The sequence below is a fragment of the Loxodonta africana genome, chromosome 13 (genome assembly GCF_030014295.1).
Source record: "Loxodonta africana isolate mLoxAfr1 chromosome 13, mLoxAfr1.hap2, whole genome shotgun sequence".
NCBI lineage: Eukaryota > Metazoa > Chordata > Mammalia > Proboscidea > Elephantidae > Loxodonta > Loxodonta africana.
The window spans coordinates 75046611-75070529 of record NC_087354.1 but is presented as its reverse complement, the minus strand read 5'-3'; the positions used below and the strand labels follow the sequence as shown (position 1 = coordinate 75070529).

Below are 23919 nucleotides of genomic sequence, written 5' to 3'. Positions count from 1 at the left end.
TTCCAAAGGTAATATTCAGAGACAGCTGTTCTGATCAGATGGTTTAGAGAAATTTCTGGAATACTCACATTCGAAGATTCCTTATTAATGAACGTCTTTGACAAATCTAACCAAAAACTGCATTATTCTTTGTACATTTTCATTATATAGTGTTAACAAGCTCAGTTGCAAACAAATGAAATACTTCAGCTAAAAAAAGAAAAACATTGAGACCACTAATCTGGATTTATCACTCTAAAGTGGACTGTTGTATAGATTTAAAAAAAAAAAGCTCATCACTGTCGAGTCGATAGGACAGAGTAGAGCTGCCCCACAGGGTTTCCAGGGAACGGCTAGTGGATTTGAACTGCTGGCATTTTGGTTTGCAGCTGAGCTCGTAACCTCTGCACCATACTCTGCATTTATTAATGGTGTACGTTCTGCTTCCAAAAATACTTGAAGAGACTTGGGGAGGGTTGGGAGGAGACATTAAGATATGATTTGACAAGAAATGAAATATGAACTAGAAGGAAGCTCAGGTCCTTTAACAGGTGTGGGGAGACCACAGATAAGTAAGACAGGGGCAGCCAAGTGGGGAGACAGAGCCACAGCCAGATTTCCTCGGTATATTCGCAGGATGTTATGGGGACGGAGGGAGAAATGTATCCCAGCCTAGGGTGAGTGGGACTTCTGGGACAACTGCGTGGCGGAGGTGTTTTCTGAACTAAATCCTGAAAGATGCGTTACAGTTAGCCAGGGAAGGAAACAGTCCTGGAAACCTGGGCTAACGGAAGTCACACAACCAAGCTCTACATGCAGCTCCAGGCTTCCTGGAAGCCAAGGCAAAAAGGGAAAACATGATGTGCTATTTATTTCTTACTGTTTGAGAAAAGGGACATACCCTTCTATGAGCTAAAAACTAAACTCTGCAACAGTGGTTCTCAACATTTATCAGGGATAAAAATTCCCTCAAACATCATTAAAAATACAGTAGGTTCTGGTTTGATAGGTCTGCATTTTAACAAGTTCCCCCAGTAATTCTGATGTAGTTACCTCCTCCAACCTAGTATGAAAAAATGCTGCTATAAAAGAATTCTTCACTTACTTACTCATGAATCTGCTGAGTCATTCATAAAAATGTTAAGCAAGGTCCCAAATGCTGGGGATAGACTGGCGAACAAGACAGGTAAGTCCCCTGCCCTCAGAGAGACCCTGGTCAATTAGAGGAGGACGGCTGGATCTCAGTGCCCCAGCTGACGTCCTGTCCTTTCTCTTAGGTGCTGCTCAGGTGCTTCCCAAAGGGCCCTCCAGACCCGGGCTCTATAGCTTGTCCCATACACCAGTGGCTGCTCCAGTTCCTAATCACCATCCTTTCCAGTTTCATCTTTGGAGCAGACTGTCTGCCCAGGCCCTGGAGCATCCTGTCAGGAGGAGGAGTTAAAGGCTGGGGCCTGTGATGGAAGCCTTTGGGGTGTCTCAAACCCTTCAGCGGCTTCTCCAAATGACCAGCTGAAGAGAGCTTGACCAGGACTTGCAGCCAGAATGCAGGGACAGAGGCCACTGGGGGCCTGACAAGTGCATCTGGGCTGGTCAGGATGAATCTGCTGCAGCTCCAAAGACTCCAGCTGCTGCAGCTGCAAAGGCAGAAAGCCCACTGTCACTTCTTTTTGGAGCTCCTGGAGTGTGTGGGGAGTGGGTGGGAGGGAGAGGGGGTAGGGAGGAAGGCAAGAGGAACTGGATGAGGATCCCTTCTGTAATACCTAGAGTTGATTGTAAAAACCAGACCTTTTTGTATAAAGTAGTAGAGTCTCTAGCACTAGTAAATTCCATAGCTAAAGTGATTGCAGAAATGATGAAGTAAAAGAGCCAAACAGAAGATTTCAAAGACAAGGTAAAGTATTATAATGAAATGCGCAAGGGCCTGGAGTTTGAAAACCAAAAGTGAAAAACACGCTTGGCATTTCTCAAGCTGAAAGAACTGAAGAAAAAACTCAAGCCTCACACTGCAATATTAAAAGATTCTATGGGGAAAATATTGAACAATGCAGGAAGCGTCAAAAGAAGATGGAAGGAATACATAGAGTCACTGTGCCAAAAAGAATTGGTCAACATTCAACCATTTCAGGAGGCAGCATGTGAGCAAGAGCCAACGGTACTGGAGAAGTTCAAGCTGCACTGCAGGCACTGGCGCAAAGCAAGGCTCCGGGAAGACATGGAATACCAACCGAGATGTTCCAACAAACGGGTGCAGCACGAAAGCACTCACTTGTCTATGTCAAGAAATCTGGAAGACAGCTACCTGGCCAACTGACGGGAAAAGGTCCATATCTGTGCTCATTCCAAAGAAAGGTGATCCAACCGAACGCGGAAATTATGAAACAATATCATTACTATCACACTCAAATAAAACTTTGCTGATGATAATTAAAAAATAGTTGCAGCAGTACGATGACAGGAAACTGCCAGAAGTTCAAGCCAGATTCAAAAGAGGATGTGGAATGAGGGATATCGTTGTTGATGCCAGATGGATCTTGACTGAAAGCACAGAATACCAGAAAGATGCTTACCTGTGTTTTATTGGCTATACGAAGGCATTCGACTGTGTGGATCATAGCAAATTATGGATAATGTTGGAAAGGACGAGAATTTCAGAACACTTTATTGTGCTCACGAGGAACCTGTACATAGACCAAGAGGTACTCTTTCAAACAGAACAAGTGGATACTATGCGGGTTAAAATCAGGAAAGGTGTGTATGCTGAGCAATCTGTATTCTGAGCAAATAATCCCAGAAGCTGGACTATATGTAGAGGAATGCAGCATCAGGATTGGAGGAAGAGTCATTAACACCTACATTATGCAGATGACACAACCTTGCTTGCTGAAACTGAAGAGGACATGAAACACTGATAAAGATCAAAGACTACAGTCTTCAGTATGGATTGCACCTAAACATAAAGAAAACAAAACACCTCACAACTGGACCAATGAGCAACCTCATGATAAACGGAGAAAACATTGCAGTTGTCAAGGATTTCATTTTGCTTGGATCCACAATCAACAGCCACGGAAACAGCAGCCAAGAAATCAAAGGATGCATTGCACTGGGCAAATCCGCTGCAAAGGACCTCCTTGAAGTGTTGAAAAGTGAAGATGTCACCTTGAATACTAAGGTGTGCCTGACCCAGGCCATGGTGTTTTTAATCACATCATATGCATGTGAAAGCTGGGCAATGAAATAAGGAAGAACAAAGAAGAATTGACGCCACTAAATTGGCGTCAATATCGAATATTGAGTCAATAAGAATATCAAATATACCATGGATTGCCAGAAGAACAAGTAAATCTGTCTTGGATCAAGTACAGCCAGAATGCTTCTTAGAAGCAAGGATGGCGAGACTTTGTCTCATGTACTTTGGAGATGTTATCAGGAGGGACCAGTTCCTGGAGAGAGACATCATGCGTGGTAAAGTAGGGGGTCAGCAAAAAAGAGGAAGACCCTCAATGGTATGGACTGAAACAGTGGCTGCAATAGTGGGCTCAAGCATACCAACAATTATGAAGATGGCACAGGACTGTTGCGTCTTTCCTTCTGTTGTACATAGGTCGCCACGAGTCAGAACTGACTCAATGGCACCTAACAACGATAGAACTAGTAACAGATGTCTTTTTCTGCCCTGCTGAGCATGATGATGATGGTGACACCTTTGAGTCTTCCTGGCATTTCCTATGCACCATACTCCTTTCAGGGAAAGACATGGGTGGTTCAGCGGTAGAATTCTTGCCCTCCATCTGGGCAACCTCTGTTTGATTCCTGTCTTACTCACCTCATGAGCAGCCACCGCCCAGCTGTCAGGGGAGGCTTGCATGTTGCTGAACAGGTTTCAGCGGAGCTTCCAGATTAGGATAAACTAGGAAACAGGTCTGGCAATCTATCTTCTTCCAAAAATCAGTCAGTGAAAACCCTGTGGATTGCAACACTTTGATTCTCAGCCAGTCAGAGGGATGGTGCACGACTGGGCAGCATTTGGTTCTGTTGTGCACGGGTGGCAACGAGTCAGGGTCTGACTGGACAGCAGCTAACAGCAACAACATACTCCTTTCATACTATTGGAAAGGCAACAGCAGACAACAAGGCAAACTTCCCCTGCCCGTGTGCCTGCCATTCACAGCGCCTCTTGGTTGTGACCGAGGCCCTGACTTCCCTCCACGAATGTTATCAGGATTTAATCTGAGGACGAGCTTCCACTTGCCAAAATTAAGGGTTGGTCATATTAGAACAAACAGAAGTAAATGGCACTTCACCTACCACACTGTCTCCCTGTGATCTTAACTGCAGCAAAGAGGTCACTGAGGTGCCATAATTTTCCGATCAATGATGGTAATTTTCTCCCCTGAAAGACCAGCTTAATCACGCTGAGGGTCTTGCAGAGCACAGGGGTCTAAAGAGCATTACACAGTTTTGCAGGGTTTCTCCACCGCCTCAGCCTATTTTGTACATCATTCTAACTGATGTAGTGTTGCTCTGCTCAGACGCAGAGGACAGCACGCTTGAAGCAACGGGAAATACAGCCTGAGGAGCTGTTTGGCCAAATCCTGGGGCCTGGCTGAGAACTGCAGAATAAGACAGTCCTGTTGTGGTGGGTGGTGCAAACCTCGAAGTGCTCGACTACTAACTGGATGATTGGTGGTTCGAGCATACCCAAAGTCACCTCAGAAGTGAGGCCTGGTGATCTGCTTCCAAAAGGTCACAGCCTTGACAACACTGTGGAGCAGTTCTACTCTGCACACATGGGGTTGCCACGAGCTGGAATCCACCAGAAGCCAACTGGTTTGTTTTTGTTTTTGTGGTCTAGCCACAGATACCTGACTCCACAGTTTCCACAGTGAGCTGTAGTTTTAAAATTTAAGAAACCAAGGCTGTCGACCTTGCCCACACGTGCCTCAACTCTGGGACTGGTTTCAATAAGGCACAAAAGACAAGATGAAGCGAACTCCCAAGCCCCGGGCCTTCTCTCTCATGTGTGTGTGTCACAGCTGGAGAAGCGTGTGCTGGTCCAGGAATAATTGCCGACCAAACAGCGCGAGACGGTCTGGGAGCCAGTGGTGTGTTCACATGCTCATCGAGAGTTTGATTAATAGTTCTTTCCCTGTTGTTTTCAAATCATCACCCAGTTTTCCACACGTCTATTTTCTTTTGCTATTGGTTCTGCATTGTCACCTAAAGTACAAAAGTATACTTTATCAGGAATTAATTTAATTGCCAGTTTAAGACATTAAAATGCATACTGTAAATCCATTAACAAACTGGTCATTACACGAATTACCAACCTATTCCTTGTGGATAAGAACTGAGGTCAACAGTGACTAATGACATTGAAAAGCAGCCATGCACTAAAGGAAAAATTAACGGCTGTGACAGGGGCCGAGGACTTCCGTTGACCAGATCGCTGAAGACAAAGGCAACCAGAAGGTGATGACTCAAATGGTAATCTGCAGAGAAGGGCTGAGAGATAAACTGGGTGTCTGCTCCCCTCTCTCTATCCGCCTGTCTTTCCTGGTCCCACTGCAAACATGGTTATACCATTGCATTCTGTGCAAGTCTGTGCAAACCTAGACCAAGGGAAGGACTTCAGTTAGGACACAAAACCCAACACACTCCAGTCTCCCCTGAATATTGATCTAAACAGACACCTGCTTCCTGCCTTGTTTCAATTGAGTAGGATTTCCAACCCCATTCTAATCCAATACAGTCCTATTTAGTGTGCTAAGAACTTCTGAGAAATTGGTTGTCACGTGAGAAGGAAGAAAGGTGAAATGTAGTTTGCCTCCACGCTCCGCCCCAACAAACAAACCAAAAAACCTATCCAGTTGCCTTAAGTCAATTTGGACTCACAGTGACCCCATGTGTGTCAGTGTAGGACTGTGCTCCACAGGGTTTTCAATGGTGGATTTTTTAGAAGTAGATGGCCAGGCCTTTCTTTCAAGGTACTTCTGGATGGGCTCAAACCTCCAACCTTTCTCTTAGCAGCCAAGCACATTAACTGCTTGCACCATTCAGGGACTGACAAGGACTATTTAAGAGATCATTTCTCCGGGTCCTCTATCTCCGGATGAGCCCTAGGGGGCATTCAATGGCCAGAGGAGGAGGAGCGGGCTGACTGGAGAGAAATGGTCTGACAGCTTTCAGATGGTACAGTTGGACCTGCTGTCTGGGCCTGCGTTGTCCAACCACATGGAGTTATTTAATCACAAGAATAAAGGAAATAAAAAAGTCATTTCCTCAGTTGCGGTAGCCACGTGTCAGGTGCCCAATAGTCTATGTGGCTAGTGGCTACTGTATTGAATGGCATAGATTCTGGACACTTTTGTCATCACAGAAAGTTCTATGGGACAATGCTGCTCTGGTCTCTTGCTGTCAGCTGCCATTGAGTTGATTCTGACATATGCCAACCCCTGGTGTGCAAAGAGTTTTCAAGCTCCATAGAGTTTTCAAGGCTGTGACCTTTCAGAAGTTGATCACCAGGCCTGTCTTTCAAGGTGCCTCTGGGTGACTTCGAACCACCAACCTTTCTGGCTAATGGTCCAGAGCTCAACAGTTTGCACTGCTCAGAGACTGTTCTGGACTGGAAGGCAGACCCTGGGACTCATTGGAGATGAGCAAAATTACAAAGGGAGAATGTGTGTGGTCCAGGACCCCCAGTTTCAGATAGCAACAACAGCTGAGCGATGGACACCGTTTCTACCGGGGCCGCTTCAGAAGTGGAGGCCGTGGCAGGGCGAGGACTGCGAAGGACCTGGGAGGCGGGCTCCCTGAACCAGCGCTTGAACAACTGCTCTTTTGCAATCCTTGCTGGTCTGACAGGCTCCTGCAGAATTACATCACTTCCTAAAAAACAGGCAAACACCTCTCCTTCAAGTTAGCACCGACCCAAACAAGCAGGAAACAGGAAATGTTCACGTTTGAAGGAGGCTGAAACCCAGCGCAGCATCATGACCGAGCTGAGGCGAGCTGCCATGAAGTCTCCCCAGGCTGCGCTCCTCTTTGCCCTGGTGCTTGCGCTCGTCCACACTGGCTGGGGTAAGCTATCGCCTGCAAAGGGGGAGTGCCCGAGGCTACAGAACTCTGCTGGGAGGGGACGACCCAGAAAACCTAATCCTTTCGGTGAAAGAAGTGGAGAAAATGAGAACTTTTGCGGGGGAGGAGGAGAGTAAGGAGAGGGGGCTTTGCTTTCCCTGCAGCTAGCTAATCGTGCTCTACAATCTTGGTCTTCTAAAATGTGTGGCTCTCAGTAATTTACTAACTTTAACAGGCGTATTAAGAAAACCGTAAACTTTTTTGGCAGTTCATGTAAAAGAACTTTTCAATCAGCTGAAACAGAGAAATAATGAATTTGCTTTTAATAATGTGGGTTGTGAACTGTGCTGAGTCCGAAAACTCCTGGAAAAACTGAGGTCTGGAAATTTACTACTGGCAAGTATACTAAGGAAAAGCCATAAGTTAAAAAAAAGAAAAAACGTAAACAGGAAATTATTCGGGGAGTTACTAGACATCCATTCTAAAGCACAAAGAAAGGTCTTTCTGCTTTTGTTTGATCTTGCTACTTTTGAGGATATTTTCTTTTCATTGCTTGTCACAAATGAAGGCTTGTTTGAAAAAGTAATGTGATTGTAGCAAACCAAAGGTATTAAAAGAATTGGAAAAGACAGTATTAAATCTCATTGTCTTGGGCTAAAAGCAGAGATTGATTTATGCTCTTGACAGTTGATACAATAAACACAATCTCGCTCAATTGCCTCTCACGGTTTTGTTGACTTGCCCATGGGTAAATAAACTCATGGTTTCGCCCATGGTTTTTGTCAATAGACACTGGCTGCTTTTAGTGTAGGGCAGTATTTCAAGCAAAAGGAACGTTCCTAGGCTCTGTTCTTTAAGTAGGATGGGAAATCAGGCACTGACCTTACAGATGTGGCAACTTCCTGGAGGTCAACGTCAGCACCCGACCACCCCCACCCCACCAATTTCTCTTTCCCTGGGTGATCTCCTTGGGGTCTCCCCAAGGCATCTGAAGTGGAAAAAGGAGAGAAAGTAAAACTCAAATCATTCCAACTGGAAAGATATTTGGTTGAAATTGAGGTTACCGTTCAAAATGAGCTTGGGGGACAATGTGTTGTTTTATGCACCAAGTTTTGGAGCTGGAGGGAGTATAAAGATGGTTTAGTTCAAACCCTACCAGAGGGTACAGGTAAAGAAACTGAGGTGGAGGAAGGAGAGGGCTCTGAGTCCCACTGGCAGTCAGCTCTTCTGACTTCCACTCCAGGTTTCTGTTCAGTCCCCCAGACCGGACCGTCACTCTCTCTGCCAAGACCTCTGCAAGCAGGTCTTTCCCACAGGACTCAAGACAGTGACACCTAGTGATCCTACTTCCATCATTTTTTTTTTTTTTTTTAACTATCTGTTAACACTATCACAAACAGAAAACAGAACAAATTCATTGCCATTGAGTCGATTACAGCTCATAGACACCCCATAGGACAGGGCTTTCAAGACTGCAGTCTGTACGGAAGCAGACCGCCACATCTTTCTCTCATGGAGCAGCTGGTAGGTTTAAACTGCCAACCTTTAGGTTAGCAGGCAAGCTCTTTAGCCACTGTGCTGCCAGGGCTCCTAACACTATCACTACCACAGGTGCCTCAAAAAGTGTCTTGACAGTAATATTTAACCTTCCCTGTGCATTTTCCTGAGCTTCTGAAAAACATGATTGCATCGAGGTGTCTGCAACTCAGGAGAGACAAAAGGATAATCTGAAGAGACTGAAATAAGAGTTCTCTTAAACCCGTATCTGATTATGTGACTCTCAACCTAAAAACCTTCAGCTGCTCCTCATTTATGCCCTTTAGGCTGTCACTTCAACCTCATTGCCAGGGGTACCCCCCTTGTGCTCTTCCCACTCTCTGCCACAGCTCTCTCTGTTGTTAGGTTCTAACTCACAGCAACACCATGTGTCAAAGTAGAACTGCCCCGTAGGGTTTCCCAGCCTGTCATCTTTACAAGAGTAGGTGGCTAAGTCTTTCTCCCGCAGAGCCCGGAGCCGTTAACCATCAACCTTTCAGTTTGCAGCTGAGCACTTAACCATTTTACCACCAAGGCTCCTTCAGCTCCCTCTAGTCACACAGATTAGAGCATGTGCTCCAGGCTTCTGTAGTCCTCCCTTACAGTAAATGACAAGTTCTCTTTTTCTGTCTAGAGAACTCCCATGTAACCTTCAAAGGCTCCGGCTACATGTTATCTCCTCCCTGAAGTCTCTTCCCCACTGCTCCTCCCCCAGAGCTCTAATTTCATTACGTTTCCATAGACCTAAACTTCTATAGATAGAACTAATGGCTTGGGATCATAATTCCATGTGTGCCCATGTCTCCCACCATGCTGTGAGCACCTTGAGGACAAAGATCCTCTTTAATTGGCCTTTGACTTCCCAAAGCCCTGTAAGGGCTCAGCATAAATATAAAAAAACTCAAGCCAGTTGTCACTGAGTTAATCCTGACTCGTGGCAACTCCATGCATGTCAGAGTAGAACTGCTCCATAGGGTTTTTTTTTTTTTAATTTTTATTGAGCTTCAAGTGAACATATACAAATCAAGTCAGTCTGTCACATATAAGTTTACATACACCTTACTCCATACTCCCACTTGCTCTCCCCCTAATGAGTCGGCTCTTCCAGCCTCTCCTTTCGTGACAATTTTGCCAGCTTCCAACCCTCACTACCCTCCCATCCCCCCTCCAGACAAGAGATGCCAACACAGTCTCAAGTGTCCACCTGATACAAGTAGCTCACTCTTCATCAGCATCTCTCTCCCACCCACTGTCCAGTCCCTTCCATGTCTGATGAGTTGTCTTTGGGAATGGTTCCTGTCCTGGGCCAACAGGTTTGGGGACCATGACCGCCGGGATTCCTCTAGTCTCAGTCAGACCATTAAGTTTGGTCTTTTTAAGAGAATTTGGGGTCTGCATCCCACTGATCTCCTTGCTCCCTCAGGGGTTCTCTGTTGTGCTCCCTGTCAGGGCAGTCATCAGTTGTGGCCGGGCACCAACTAGTTCTTCTGGTCTCAGGATGATGTAAGTCTCTGGTTCATGTGGCCCTTTCTGTCTCTTGGGCTCATAGTTATCGTGTGACCTTGGTGTTCTTCATTCTCCTTTGATGCAGGTGGGTTGAGATCAATTGATGCATCTTAGATGGCCGCTTGTTAGCATTTAAGACCCCAGACACTACATTTCAAAGTGGGATGCAGAATGTTTTCAAAATAGAATTATTTTGCCAATTGACTTAGAAGTCCCCTTAAGCCATAGTCCCCAAACTCCCGCCCTTGCTCCGCTGACCTTTGAAGCATTCAGTTTATCCCGGAAACTTCTTTGCTTTTGGTCCAGTCCAGTTGAGCTGACCTTCCATGTATTGAGTATTGTCCTTCCCTTCACCTAAAGTAGTTCTTATCTACTAACTAATCAGTAAAAAACCCTCTCTCATCCTCCCTCCCTCCCCCCCTCGTAACCACAAAAGTATGTGTTCTTCTCAGTTTATACTATTTCTCAAGATCTTATAATAGTGGTCTTATACAATATTTGTCCTTTTGCCTCTGACTAATTTCACTCAGCATAATGCCTTCCAGGTTCTTCCATGTTATGAAATGTTCCACAGATTTGTCACTGTTCTTTATCGATGCGTAGTATTCCATTGTGTGAATATACCATAATTTATTTAACCATTCATCCGTTGATGGACACCTTGGTTGCTTCCAGCTTTTTGCTATTGTAAACAGAGCTGCAATAAACATGGGTGTGCATATATCTGTTCGTGTGAAGGCTCTTGTATCTCTAGGGTATATTCCGAGGAGTGGGATTTCTGGGTTGTATGGTAGTTCTATTTCTAACTGTTTAAGATAACGCCAGATAGATTTCCAAAGTGGTTGTACCATTTTACATTCCCACCAGCAGTGTATGAGAGTTCCAATCTCTCCGCAGCCTCTCCAACATTTATTATTTTGTGTTTTTTCGATTAATGCCAGCCTTGTTGGAGTGAGATGGAATCTCATCGTAGTTTTAATTTGCATTTCTCTAATGGCTAATGATCGAGAGCATTTTCTCATGTATCTGTTAGCTGCCTGAATATCTTCTTTAGTGAAGTGCATGTTCATATCCTTTGCCCACTTCTTGATTGGGTTGTTTGTCTTTTTGTGGTTGAATTTTGACAGAATCATGTAGATTTTAGAGATCAGGCGCTGGTCGGAGATGTCATAGCTGAAAATTCTTTCCCAGTCTGTAGGTGGTCTTTTTACTCTTTTGGTGAAGTCTTTAGATGAGCATAGGTGTTTGATTTTTAGAAGCTCCCAGTTATCTGGTTTCTCTTCATCATTTTTGGTAACGTTTTGTATTCTGTTTATGCCTTGTATTAGGGCTCCTAATGTTGTCCCTATTTTTTCTTCCATGATCTTTATCGTTTTAGTCTTTATGTTTAGGTCTTTGATCCACTTGGAGTTAGTTTTTGTGCATGGTGTGAGGTACGGGTCCTGTTTCATTTTTTTGCAAATGGATATCCAGTTATGCCAGCACCATTTGTTTAAAAGACTATCTTTTCCCCAATTAACAGAAACTGGGCCTTTGTCAATCCATAGGGTTTTTAATGGCTGGATTTTCAGGAATATATCACCCAACCATTCTTTCAAGGCACCTCTACCAAAAAACCAAAAACCCACTGCCGTTGATTCGATTACCAACTCATAGCAACCCAATAGGACAGAGTAGAACTGCCCCTATAGAGTTTCCAAGAAGCATCTGGTGGATTCCAACAGCTGACTTTTGGTTAGCTGATGTAGCTCTTAACCACTATGCCACCAGGGTTTCTAAGGCATCTCTACATGGACTCAAACCTCCAACCTTTTGGTTAGCAGCTGAGTGTGCTAATGGTTTGCAACAGCCAGGGTCTTAGGTCTTATGATGCCAGCATAAATAAAGAACTCAATAATTAGGTGTTGATAAATACTAAAATTATCCCTAGATTGGACATGAGGCTGATCACTAAAAACCCACAAGTCCTGAAACGAGGTAGTGTTAGCATGCCTGGAGAAGTCAGAGATGAGAAACTGTATTCCACTGGAGTATGCGAATTATCCAGACTTTCCAGCACACTTATTGGCCCCTGCCTGGGTTCCCATTGTCTGAAAATGCAAAAATGCCCACTTGCAAAAAGCTGTACAATAAAGTCCTGTTACTCTGAGATCAGTCAAGTGAAAGTTATTCTAAACCAGAAACTGAATATGTATTTTGACATTAATTGATGTACATATCCTTTTGAGCTAATGATCCCTAAAACTTCAGGATATGACTTGGTTTATAGGTGTCACACTGTGTTTGCTTGAATTCTTCAAAAAGTATCTGGGGATGTTTGGTAGGAGAATCCAGTCTACTGAATGGCCTGACTCTCTTCCTTGCAACCATATTTCATTAATGACAAACAGGCAACATTATCTAACGCCTGCAGTTACAAGGGTCCATCGTCATTACCTCTGAGTCAGCATCCTTTCTCTTTGTAGATAAATGGCCTGATGCAGAATTGTGTACTATCCCAACTGAAACAATCACTTAGAAGTCACCAAGAGAGAATTAGGAAAACCGCTTTTCAGGGATTTTGACCAAATAGATGAGTATTGTTAAAGAAAATCTCCAGGCCCAGGTATCTTGGCCAATGTAGGCTCCTAAAGCAGTTCAGACTCAAGGTGCCTTTCTGCCCTCGGAAGGAGCAGAGGTGTTCCCACCTCTGTTCCTTACCCTGGGCCTTACGTATCAGCTCCACACTCTCAGCAAACAAAGCAACCTGACAGATACACAAAGCATGGCACTTGGTGGCTGCTTCAAACAGAACAGTCTGTAGACGGGAGAGAGCTAAAGGGCTTGAAGCAGAAATGACGAGGCAGTAGCTCTCTTGGTAAGTCCTGGGAGATTTTCTGGGCTATTTCAGAAGAATAAGAACCATATAATTAATTGGGCGAACGTTGAGAAGACAAAAAAAGAACAGAAGAAAATACTAGTTGGATAACTGAAGTAGCACTTTATGACCCTGTCGTATCTCGTTTTAGTGACTATGACTGCCATCTGCTATTTCCTGGGACGGTCCTAAAAATCAGCCACTGAAAACCCTGTGGAGCACAATATTAACTATGATGAAAGCTAACATATGTGGTGTGTGTGTGATAAGCCAGGCACCGTTCTAAACACTTTATATATATTAACTCATGTAATTCTCATAATGATCTTAGAAGGTGCGTGCTATCACTAGCATGAGAAAGTTGAGTCCTGGAGAGGCTAGGTGACTGCCCAAGCTCACACAGCTAAGCAGTGGATCTAAGATTCACCTTCAGGAGCCATGCTCTAACCATACACTGTACTATGTCTGGGTTTTCAGGCTCTGCCTGGCTAGGTGTCTAGTTTTGGGTTTGGAAAAATAGGGCCTTGGTACCTTCTCAACTGTGGGTGTATCACATAAACTCCTGTCGGCTGGACTTTAAGGTTATTGCAGAGTAGTGACAGATCACTGTTTATTTGTGTTGGGTCAGAGTCTGACTGAGAGGAAAAGATATGGGGAGAGTTAGGTTCAACTTTGGCCTGTGGAGGAGGAAGGGAGGGGCTGAGAGGGGTGCTGGGTGAGCATCAAGACAATCCGGGGGTTAGCAGAGTTAAGACCAGAAGCAGGAAAAGTGGAATGTTGAAGTCACTGGGTGAGAGACTTCTGGGCGTGAGAACCAGGGAGAAAGAACAGCCTGCTGTCAGGCAGCATTGCTGCAGGAGAGCCCTGCTGAGACCTGACCCCCAAGGACAAAACACTCACAGGGACCAAAAAAAAAAAAAAAAACCCAAAAACCAGGGGTGGGTGGGTAGGAAGAGTGGGAGGCTTAAAACCCATTGTGTGTCTAACATTTTGAATCCCGGGAAACCAGAAGAAAGAATGGGCATGGTTTGCACTACCCTCAAGTGTTAGGAAAGACATGGAGAAACAGGAACTTTTGTGTACATTGGCGAGAGGGCACATGAGTGCAATCGTCTTGTCTATCTTGCTACTTAGCCCATCCACTGGGTTTTCAATTTTAGTTTTCATATTTTTCTTTCCTAGAAAATCTCTCCTTTTTTATATACATAATGTCTTTTTTCCTTGTGTTATTCCTTCTTTTATGTCTTTAATTATGTTAAACATATTTTTGTCTGCTTGATAACATTTATGTGAAGGTTATGTCGACCTAATCTTGTTGCTTGTTGACTCCCATTCATGATGGAAATCTTGGGGGCACTAGTGACAGAACCTAGCACATAGAAGATGGCTCACCCTATTTAATATAACCCCAAATTTTCTGATCTCATCACCAAGCTACTGTATAGCGCTGTCTTCTCCAATATTTTTCCAGTTCAACCTCAGTCTTGTTACCACAAAATGAGACTTGGAAGAAACACGGATAGAGATGTGTGTCAGGAGAGCCCATGATTGGATCTAAGGCTTAAACACCAGCCTTGGGATGGGGAAGAGGGCATGTATCCGGAGTCAGCCTCCAGGAGTTTCCATGAGGAGGTGCCATAACCTCATTAAAGGCATAAGCCAGCATTCCAGAGTCAGCTATGAAGCCAAATCAGTGACCAGAAGTAGATAACCAAGAAGACTAAAATGATCATCAATGAGAAAGCTGCCTCCCCCGCCCCCCCAAAAAAACTTGTTGCCATAGAGTTGATTCTGACTCATGGCAGCCCTATAGGACAGAGAAGAATTGCCCCACAGGGTTTCCAAGGAGCAGCTGATAGATTCAAACCGCCAACCTTTTGGTTAGCAGCCAAACTTTTAACCACTGTGCCACCAAGGCTCCTGAGAAAGAAGTCAGAAGTGGGCAAAGCCATACTGACTTGATTTGTAAACTTTCACTTAAAGCACAATAAAAATTATAAAAAGAAAGAAAGAAAGAAATGGGCAAAGCCAAATTGAAAATCAGAGGAGGGACCAGGTTTTACAGGTGTCAGGTGATGGTGATATCAGCCTGGGGCAGCTCACTGACTTTGAACTTTGCAAAAGTCATTGCAGTTGCTCTTCATTTTTTAACCATGGCCTGGTATATTAAGGAGTCCCTAGGTGGTGCAAATGGTTAAGTACCCACCCAGAGGTACCTCAGAAGAAAAACCTGGCAATCTGCTTCTAAAAGGTCATAGCCATGAAAACCCTGTGGAGCACAGTTCTCTCACACTCACGGGGTCACCATGAGTTGGAATCAACTTGATGGCAACTGTTTTCTTGTTGTTTTTGGTTGGTGTGTTAGCTTTAACTTTGACCCAACAGACAGGGAGCCCCATAAAAATATTATGTAGCCTGTCTTACCTCTGTAGACCCAAACGGTTTTTTTTAAGTGAAAGTTTACATATCAAGTCAGTCTCTAATACAAAACCTTATGTACACCTTGCTATATACTCCTAGCTGCTCTCCCCCTAATGAGACAGCATATTCCTTCCCTCCACCCTGTGTGTCCGTGTCCATTCAGCCAGCTTTTGTCCCCCTTGGACTTCACATCTCCTCTCCGGACAGGCACTTCCCAGATAGTCTCATGTGTCTGCTTGATCCAAGAAGCCCACTCCTCACCAGTATCACTTTCTGTCTTGTAGTCCAGTCCAATCCCTATCTGGAGAGTTGGCTTTGAGAATGGTTCCTGTCTTGGGCTCACAGAAGGTCTGGGGACCATGACCTCTGGAATCCCCCTGGTCTCAGTCAGACCATTGAGCCTGGCTTTTTACTAGAATTTGGGGTCTGCATCCCACTGCTCTCCTGCTCCTTCAGGAATTCTCTGTTGTGCTCCCTGTTGTAACAGTCATCTGTTGTAGCTGGGCACCATCTAGTTCTTCTGGTCTCAGGCTGACGTAGTCTTTGATTTATGTGGGCCATTCTCACTCTTGGGCTTACCTTGCATCTTTGGTGTTCTCCAGTCTCCTTTGCTCCAGGTGGGTTGAGACCAATTGTTACATCTTAGGTGGCCACTTGCTAGCGTTTAAGACCTGAGGTGCCACTCTCCAAAATGGGATGCAGAATGTTTTCTTAATAGTTTTTATTATGCCAATTGACCTAGATGTCCCCTGAAACCATGGTCCCCAAACCCCGGCCCCTGCTGCTCTGGCCTTCTAAGTGTTCAGTTTATTCAGGAAACTTCTTTGCTTTTGGTATAGTCCAGTTGTGCTGACCTCTCCTGTATTGTGTGTTGTCCATCCCCTCACCTAAATTAGTTCTTGTCTACTATCTAATTAGTGAATCCCCCTTTCCCTCCCCCTCCCTTTCCGCTCTCATAACCACCAAATATTTTCTTCTCTGTGTAGGTCCAAACTTTTATTCTAGGAAACCCTCAATATGTAGACATGGCTCTGGACTTAAATTTCCTTTACAATCTTTCTTCAGCATTTTCTGGGCCCTGAGGATTTCCTTGGTTTCTTGAGATTTCTTTATACATTTAAGAGTTTGCATGTTATATTTTGTCTAGTATTTCTAGGTATTACATATTGGGAGAATTTTCAGGTTACTGAGTGTCTTAGGCTGGGTTCTCTAGTGAAGCAAAACCAGTAAAGTGTATACATATATGCAGTTGTAGAGGCTGGAACATTCCAAGTCCGTGGGTCAGGATAGAGGCTTCTCCTGATTCACGTAGCTTCAGGGGCCGGCGAACCCAAGATCGAAGTTCAGAAAGCAGGGCTCTTGCTCACAGGCTTCAATGATCGATGAATTCCAAGATCAGCAGGTAAGACTGCAGATAAGCTGTTAGCTCAAGTCCCAAGAACCAGAGGTCAGGTGAACATGAGCCAGCTGCAGGATCCAGAGTGAGCAAAAGCCCATGAGCCTTGCCAGAGCGTCCACTTATATTCTATGCAGGCCACATGCCCAAGGAAGCTCTCTTTCAACTGATTGACTACTCACAGCAGATCCCATCATGGAGGTGATCACATTATATCAAATCTCATCATGGAAGTGATCACATCATTATACAACTGCCAAACCACTGAGAATCATGACCCAGCCAAGCTGATACACAACATTAACCATCACACCAAGTACACCAGATTACTGCAAAAGGAAAAAAATGTCTATACAGCCATTCTGGAGAACAACTTAGCAATATCTAATAAATTGAAGATTCTCATACTCTGCAATCCCAACAATGTACTCCTAGGAATATATTCCAGAACACTCACAGATGTGCAGCAAAGAGACACGGTCAAGAACATCGGTTGTAGCACTGTTTGTAAAAATGGAAAAAAAAAAAAAAAGGAAACAACCTAAATGTCTATTAACAGAAGAAGGATAAATGAAATTTGGTATAATTATAAAATAAGATACCATAGAGCAGGTGAAATTAATGAAACCAGAACTACATGTATCCAGATGGATCAGCCTCAAAAGTAATATTAATTTAAAAAGCCAGTTGAAGCTTATTATGCACAGAATAATTTTGCTTACTTAAAATTTTTAAGACACCCAAACAATGCTATATATTGCTTACACACATAGGCATATTTGAGAAGTATGGAAATGACACACACTAGCTTTAGGATAGTAGTTACTTTTGGGGCATGAAGGAGAGAACCGAGATCAGAGAGGGGCATAAGGAGGGCTTCAGCTGTGTCTGTAATGCTGTGTTTCTTTCAGCAAACTAAGACCCACGGGCCAAATCCAACCAGCTTCCTATTTTTTCCAGTCCCTGAACTAAGAATGGTTTTTACATTTGTAAAGAGTTATATTTTAATGGTTATATCAATACTTACATAATAGCCTCAATTTTGACTCTCGGCCCACGACATCTAAAATATTTACTCTCTGGCCTTTTAAGAAAAAGTTTGCCAACCCCTGCGTCAGTCAATATGCCAAAAAGTAAGATAATTAGGTCGTGGTTGGGTACCCTGTTATTTGTTACATTATTCTCTATTCTTTTTGGTAGGTATACATTCATAATGAAAAATAATTACAGGGTGTCTGAGCTCTTTTTTTTTGTTATTTTTCATTTTTGAAATATCAGATTTCTTGAGGTATAATTTACATACAGTAAAATTCATCCTTTTCAGGGGTGCAGTCCTGAGTTTTAACAAACTTATGTAGTTGGCTATCCACCACTGAAATCAATATATTGAATGTTCTCAAATTTTTGTGCCCCTTTGTCATCAGTTCACACCCCACCTCCCCTCCTGCCCCTGGCAATGACAGATCTGATTTCCGGCCCTGTAGTTGTAAAAAAATTTTTTCTCTTTTAGTTGTGTCTGTACTGAAGGTCGTATCAATGGACGTGTCCAGTATGTGGCCTTTGTGTCCTGCTTCTTTCACTTGGCATAAATCTTTGTTTTGGTTTTTACTATTATTTTCCTGTGTTTCGATGCAGGTTGACACAGCAGTTTAGACTCCCATTCAACAACTGTGTGAGCTGTCCTTCATCCTGAGAATCCTCTAGCTCTCCCCATCTTTCCTTGCAATGACTCCCAGTGTCTTTGAAAAACAGATAACACATCTTTATTTTCTCATTTTCCATTCATTTCTCAGCCTACAGCAATCTGGCCACTGCATCAAGCTCAGCACTCCAATCGCTCTTCCTTAGTCACCAAGCCTGTTGCCGTCGATTCCAACTCATAGCAACCCTATAGGACAGAGAGCTGCCCCATAGGGTTTCCAAGGAGCAGCTGGTGGATTTGAACTGCTGACCTTTGGTTAGCAGCCGAGCTCTTAACCACTGCGCCACCAGGGCTCCCCCTGAATCGCCAGTGCCTCCTAACCACTAAACCCAAAGGACCCATTTCTGTCCCTTTTTATTTATTTATTTTGTGTAGCATTTAACATAATCAATTATTAAAGTGTTCTTTTTCCTTGGGTCTTATGGCGCCACTCTCTTCTGTATCTCCTGTTATGACTCTGATTGCTCCTTTCCAGTCTTTGGTTACAAGCCCCTTCCTCCTGTCATGTTAATGTTTACCTTTCCTCTTCTCATCCCTGACACCATTCCTAGGCCATTGCACTCAGTTTCACAACTTTCCATTCACTCCTAGGCCAGTGATTCCCAAATAATCACCTCCAGACTGTCTTATCTGCCCAGCCACAGACCAGTATTTTTCAACTGACCGTTATCAGTTCTCCTTGGGTTTGCCACAGGGGCCTTAGGCTCAGCATGTGCAAAACAGAAGTCATTATCTTCCCCCTGCTAGTTCAGGCCCTCTTAGTTCTCCTAGGCTATTTCATTAATTTCTTAACCAGTCTCCTTGTTTTCAAGTCTTATATTTCTCCAACCCATTTTCACAAAATTTCTGAGTAATCTTTCTATAACAAAAATGTCATCATTTTCCTCATATCTTTATCCTGTCAGTGAGTTATCATTTCCCGTGGGACAGATTCCAAGTCCCTTATCGTCATTACAAGGCCTCTTAAGAGCTGGTTCCGATTTTCTTTCGCTCTTACGCCCTTGCCACTTCTCACCCTGAGCCCTATGATACAACTACTGAATGTGCCAAGCTCTTTTGGGCCACTGAACCCTTCCATATGCTGTGTCCTTATCTGGAATGCCTTTCCCTGCCATCTTTGCTTGACGAACTTCTGGGATTCAATTCAATGGTCAATTCCTCTGTGAAGATTTCCTAAATCTCCCACCCCAGCAGCAATGAATGCCCACCTCTCCTTTGTCCTCAGGGCACTCCACACACAAATACACGTGGCTTTTATTAAACTGTATTATCATTAGCAGTTTGCATGCCATTGTTCCTACTCTGTGGTCACTTCCCTGGGAGGCAGGGTCTGGTCTTGTTTACCTTTCTATCCCAAGGCTTAGAATAGTGCCCGGCACAGAACAGGCACACAACAAAAACATGATGACTGCCTGAATGAACGGTTGCCATGAAATCTTTCCTATCCCTAAATTTAATTGCATTCATGACAAGATTACAATCATTTAAACAGTGAAATGAAACTATACTGGATAACTGTGATGTTAAATTAACTCAGTTTTATGATTGTACTCCAAAACGTTAACTAACAATTCAGAATTTTTTTAGATATGAATAGTTCATTTCTGTCTCCTCAAGCTAAAACAGGCATCACTTATTGCTCCCCTTTAGTGTAGAGAAAGGTCCCTGGGTGGCGCGAATGGTTTGCACCTGACTAGTAACTCTAACTCAAAGGTAGGTGATTCGAACGCATCCAGCAGCACTGAGGTAGAAAAGGCCTGGTGACCTTCTTGCATAAAGATTACAGCCAAGAAAACCCTATGGAGCAGCTCTACTCTGTAACACATGGGGTTACCATGAATTGCATCCAACTCAATGGCACCAGACAACAACAGGGTAGAGAATACTATGCTGCTGGATCTATGGAGCAGTACAGAAAAAGCGTTCTTATCCACTTTCCTCTCAAAGTATGGATGGAAGTTCAGACCCAGAGAAACCTGCTTTGAGCAGCATGATAATTTGCAGAAAGGCCAGGTCCTCACAGCATTTTGAGAAGACTTTTGAAAAGGAAACAAAGAGAATACAAGCAAATTCAATAGATGCTAATTTCCAAGCCAGTAAAAGCCGACTTGAAAACTTGAAAAAGAAATTTGCGTAACAAAACCAATGAGGAAATTTGCCTTAGTTACTGAGACAACACAGAAACACTTCCTGAGTAACTGAAGAAGGTGGTTCAGGAGGAGGGTTGTCTACCAGAGCAGGGTTCTAGGTTTTGTTGTTCTTTCGGTTTTCTCAAAATAAAAACCAATGAATCTAGTTTGTTTTCAAAATTGTTTCTCTGGGTTTTTTTTTTTTTTGCCTTATATGAATTAAAATCATCTTTATTATTTCCTACTTCCTTAACCCATTGTAGTTTTCAGAAACAGTATCCCAAGTGGTTGGCAAGGTTTGCTGACATTTTTTTTAACTCCCTAACAATATTTATCAAATTAATTTATGTATTTCTAAAAACTGTTTATGATTAGGGTTGCCAGATTTAGCAAATAAAAATACAATTTCAGATAATTTTTTAGCATAAGTATGTCTCATGTAGTTTAGCTTAAGTATGGGATATACAAATATTACATAGGACCTACTAACAAATGATTTGTTGTTTATCTGAAATTCAAATTTAACTGGGTATCCTGTATTTTATCTAGTAACTATTTATGATTACGATCTTTTTTCTCTCTCTCTCCTTTTTTTTTGGTCAAATGACCATCTCTATGTCAGTTATTAACTAAGATCATAGACATACTGGCTATGTAGCCAGCTAACAAATTTAAGAAAAATATTTAGACTGAGTGCTAGATAAGCCATTCAAATAGCAAGAGACAATCACTGGAAATATACAAACAAAACAATAATCGAGTAAAATAAAACCGGAAATTCAAGAGTGGATCACATTTAGAGAGTCTATTATCAATGCAATTCATCACATTAAAAAAAATATGAAAAAAACAATCACAGAATCATATCAATAAATGCAGAAAAAAGGTTGGCAGGAGGAGAGTGAGACAAGCACATCAGGAGCTCGAGCAGCAATACTGAAATTCAGAGTGCTTGAGGCCTACTAGAGGGTTCAGTCCAGAAAAAAAACCAAGCCCTACTATTGAGTTGATTCCAACTCATAACTACCCTATAGGGCAGAGTAGAACTGCCCCACAGAATTTCCAAAGAGCACCTGGCAGGTCCAAACAGCTGGTCTTCTGGTTAGCAGCGGAGGCACTTAACCACTATGCCACCAGGGTTTCCAGAAGGGCGGGCTGAATTCAGTGTAAAGGTAAAATAAGATCAAAAGCAAGCCAGTCTCAGAGACCCGTTCAGGGCTTTGCTGATCCAAGAAAATCCCACCCACCACTTTGTTCTCCTCGGGTACCACTTCAAAAACCTCAGGAACTGGCTTCCCCCAGAGCCTTGAGCAAGGACACTTCGAGCAAGGAGCGGGTTGCACTCCTGTGCTTCACACACACTGGTGAGGGGAACTTTGGTTAGGTACGGCTGCTTATATCCTGTTCCTCCTGTGGGGGCGTTCTTTGGCCTGTGAGGCCATAGCTCACATCTCCTTTCCCTGCTTTGCTCTTCTCTATCAAAAAAAAAATTTTTTCTTTTTTTATCACAAATGTACGTCTTCCATTTATGTTTTGGTTTGTCTCCATCTTGCAGTTGCCCTTCTGGCAATGTTAACCCCATGCTGATCTGAGCAAGGTGTGTGACCCCAGGGCTCAGGGCCTGTGTGACCCTGGCAATAGCTCACCTCATTTATACACTGGGAAGACCAGTCTCTTCCTTCTCTACCTCAGAGGGGGCTGACAAAACAGGCCTCACCAACTAACTAACCAATGGCCTGCTAGCCCCATGGGTTTTCCAAGGCTGTAAATCTTTAAGGAAGCAGACAGCAGGGGAACTCTTAACCACTGCACCACCAGGGCTCCACTGACAGAGCAGGCCAGGTAGCAGCAATATTCTGAGGAAATATTCTGAGGAAAAGGCACGGCTAAAAGCTTTTTTTTTTTTTAAGTTACTCTTTAAAAAAAAAAGAAAAAAAACTTTTTTTTTTAAATTGTAGTTTTGAAACTGGCTATTCAAAAGAGAGATAGAAATAAAACACAAAAAGTATTCAGTTTAGTAATGATAAAAAACCAAAAACCATGCCCATTGCCATCAAGTAGATTCCAACTCATAGTGACCCCAAAAGACAGAGTAGAACTGCCCCATAGTGTTTCCAAGGCTGTAAACCCTTATGGAAGCAGACTGCCACATCCATGGTAGGTTTGAACCACCGACCTTTTGATTAGCAGCAGAGCGCTTAACCACTGTGCCCACCAGGGCTCCTTTAGTAATGAAAAGAACTATCATTTTATAATCCTTTTTTTTTTTTTTTTTCATTTCAAAGCACGTTCATGTCTATTATTCCACTGATGGCAGGAAGCATTTTAGAATGTATATGTATGTTGTCATATAAAATATATATTTCTTTAAACTGCCAGGTACTACAGGCCAGAATGGTAGGCCTCCTGGTGATAAACGAAACTCCCCTAAATGAGTAACTTCAAACCAAAGATGGCTTTAGGGCCTGGGCAAATCTGATGAAATACGAGCAGGCTTCTAGAAAAGACACTAAAATAGAAAGTTTAAAAAGAAGAAGACATCAGCGCATTGTTGATCCTCCTTCTTTGGACAAAACTACATGTTTGAATCTGATCATAAATTGAAATTGCAGGTGTGGTTTTCTTAATGCAATGAGGTAAAAACGTATCAAAATGTCACAAGAAAACTCCCAGAGCTGACGGTTGCATAAAATCGTTTTACCAGATAATCCTCCTCAAAGTAAGCAAAAAAAACTTTTCTTAATATTCTTTTGACATGAGGAATTGTTACCTCTACTCATCTGAGGACTAAAAGGTGTACAGTCGTTCCTTTGCCTAAACTATCTTTTGATACGTAAAATGTGCCCTTATCCTTTAATGCTCTTTCCTTCATCTGTTTAACCATCTATTTATCATGATCTTACCTTCTTCAGGTAAATATGCCAGGAAAAATATATTAAATGAATACTTTCACTTGATAAAATTGTCAAATAATGAAATGGAGCTTATAATGAAAACAATCTCTTGGTCCCCTCCTCCACTTCTCTTTAGAGAGCATTAGGTCATCTGACCCTTCCCAGTTGCCTTAGAGTCAGTTCCCACTCATAGCGACCCTATGTGTATCAAAGTAGAACTGTGCTCCCTAGGGTTTTCAGTGGGTGAGTTTTTGGAAGTAGATAGCCAGGCCTTTCTTCCAAGGCGTCTCTGGGTGGACTTGAACCTTCAAACTTTTGGTTAGCAGCTAAGAGTGTTTGCACCACCCAGAGACTCCCACCTGACCCTTACATGTGGGAAAACATGGGAAACATTTCTATCCCTTTCCCCCAAAACACCTAAA

At 43.2% G+C, this 23919-nt stretch overlaps 1 protein-coding gene across 4 annotated transcripts in view; it reads left to right on the top strand.

Moving 5' to 3' along the window:
• The first annotated feature begins 6898 nt into the window (after positions 1-6898).
• Positions 6899-23919, top strand: part of TMEM154 (transmembrane protein 154) — a 91947-nt gene continuing 74926 nt past the window's right edge. For 2 of the 4 annotated variants that reach the window (XM_064267582.1, XM_023557122.2), the window contains exon 1: positions 6900-7059. In XM_064267582.1, coding sequence (XP_064123652.1) covers positions 6972-7059 — 88 coding nt within the window. In that variant the 5' untranslated portion in view covers positions 6900-6971. Of the gene's footprint in view, positions 7060-23919 lie in introns of all 4 variants that reach the window. The other 2 variants (XM_023557121.2, XM_010597199.3) reach the window with 2 other exon arrangements.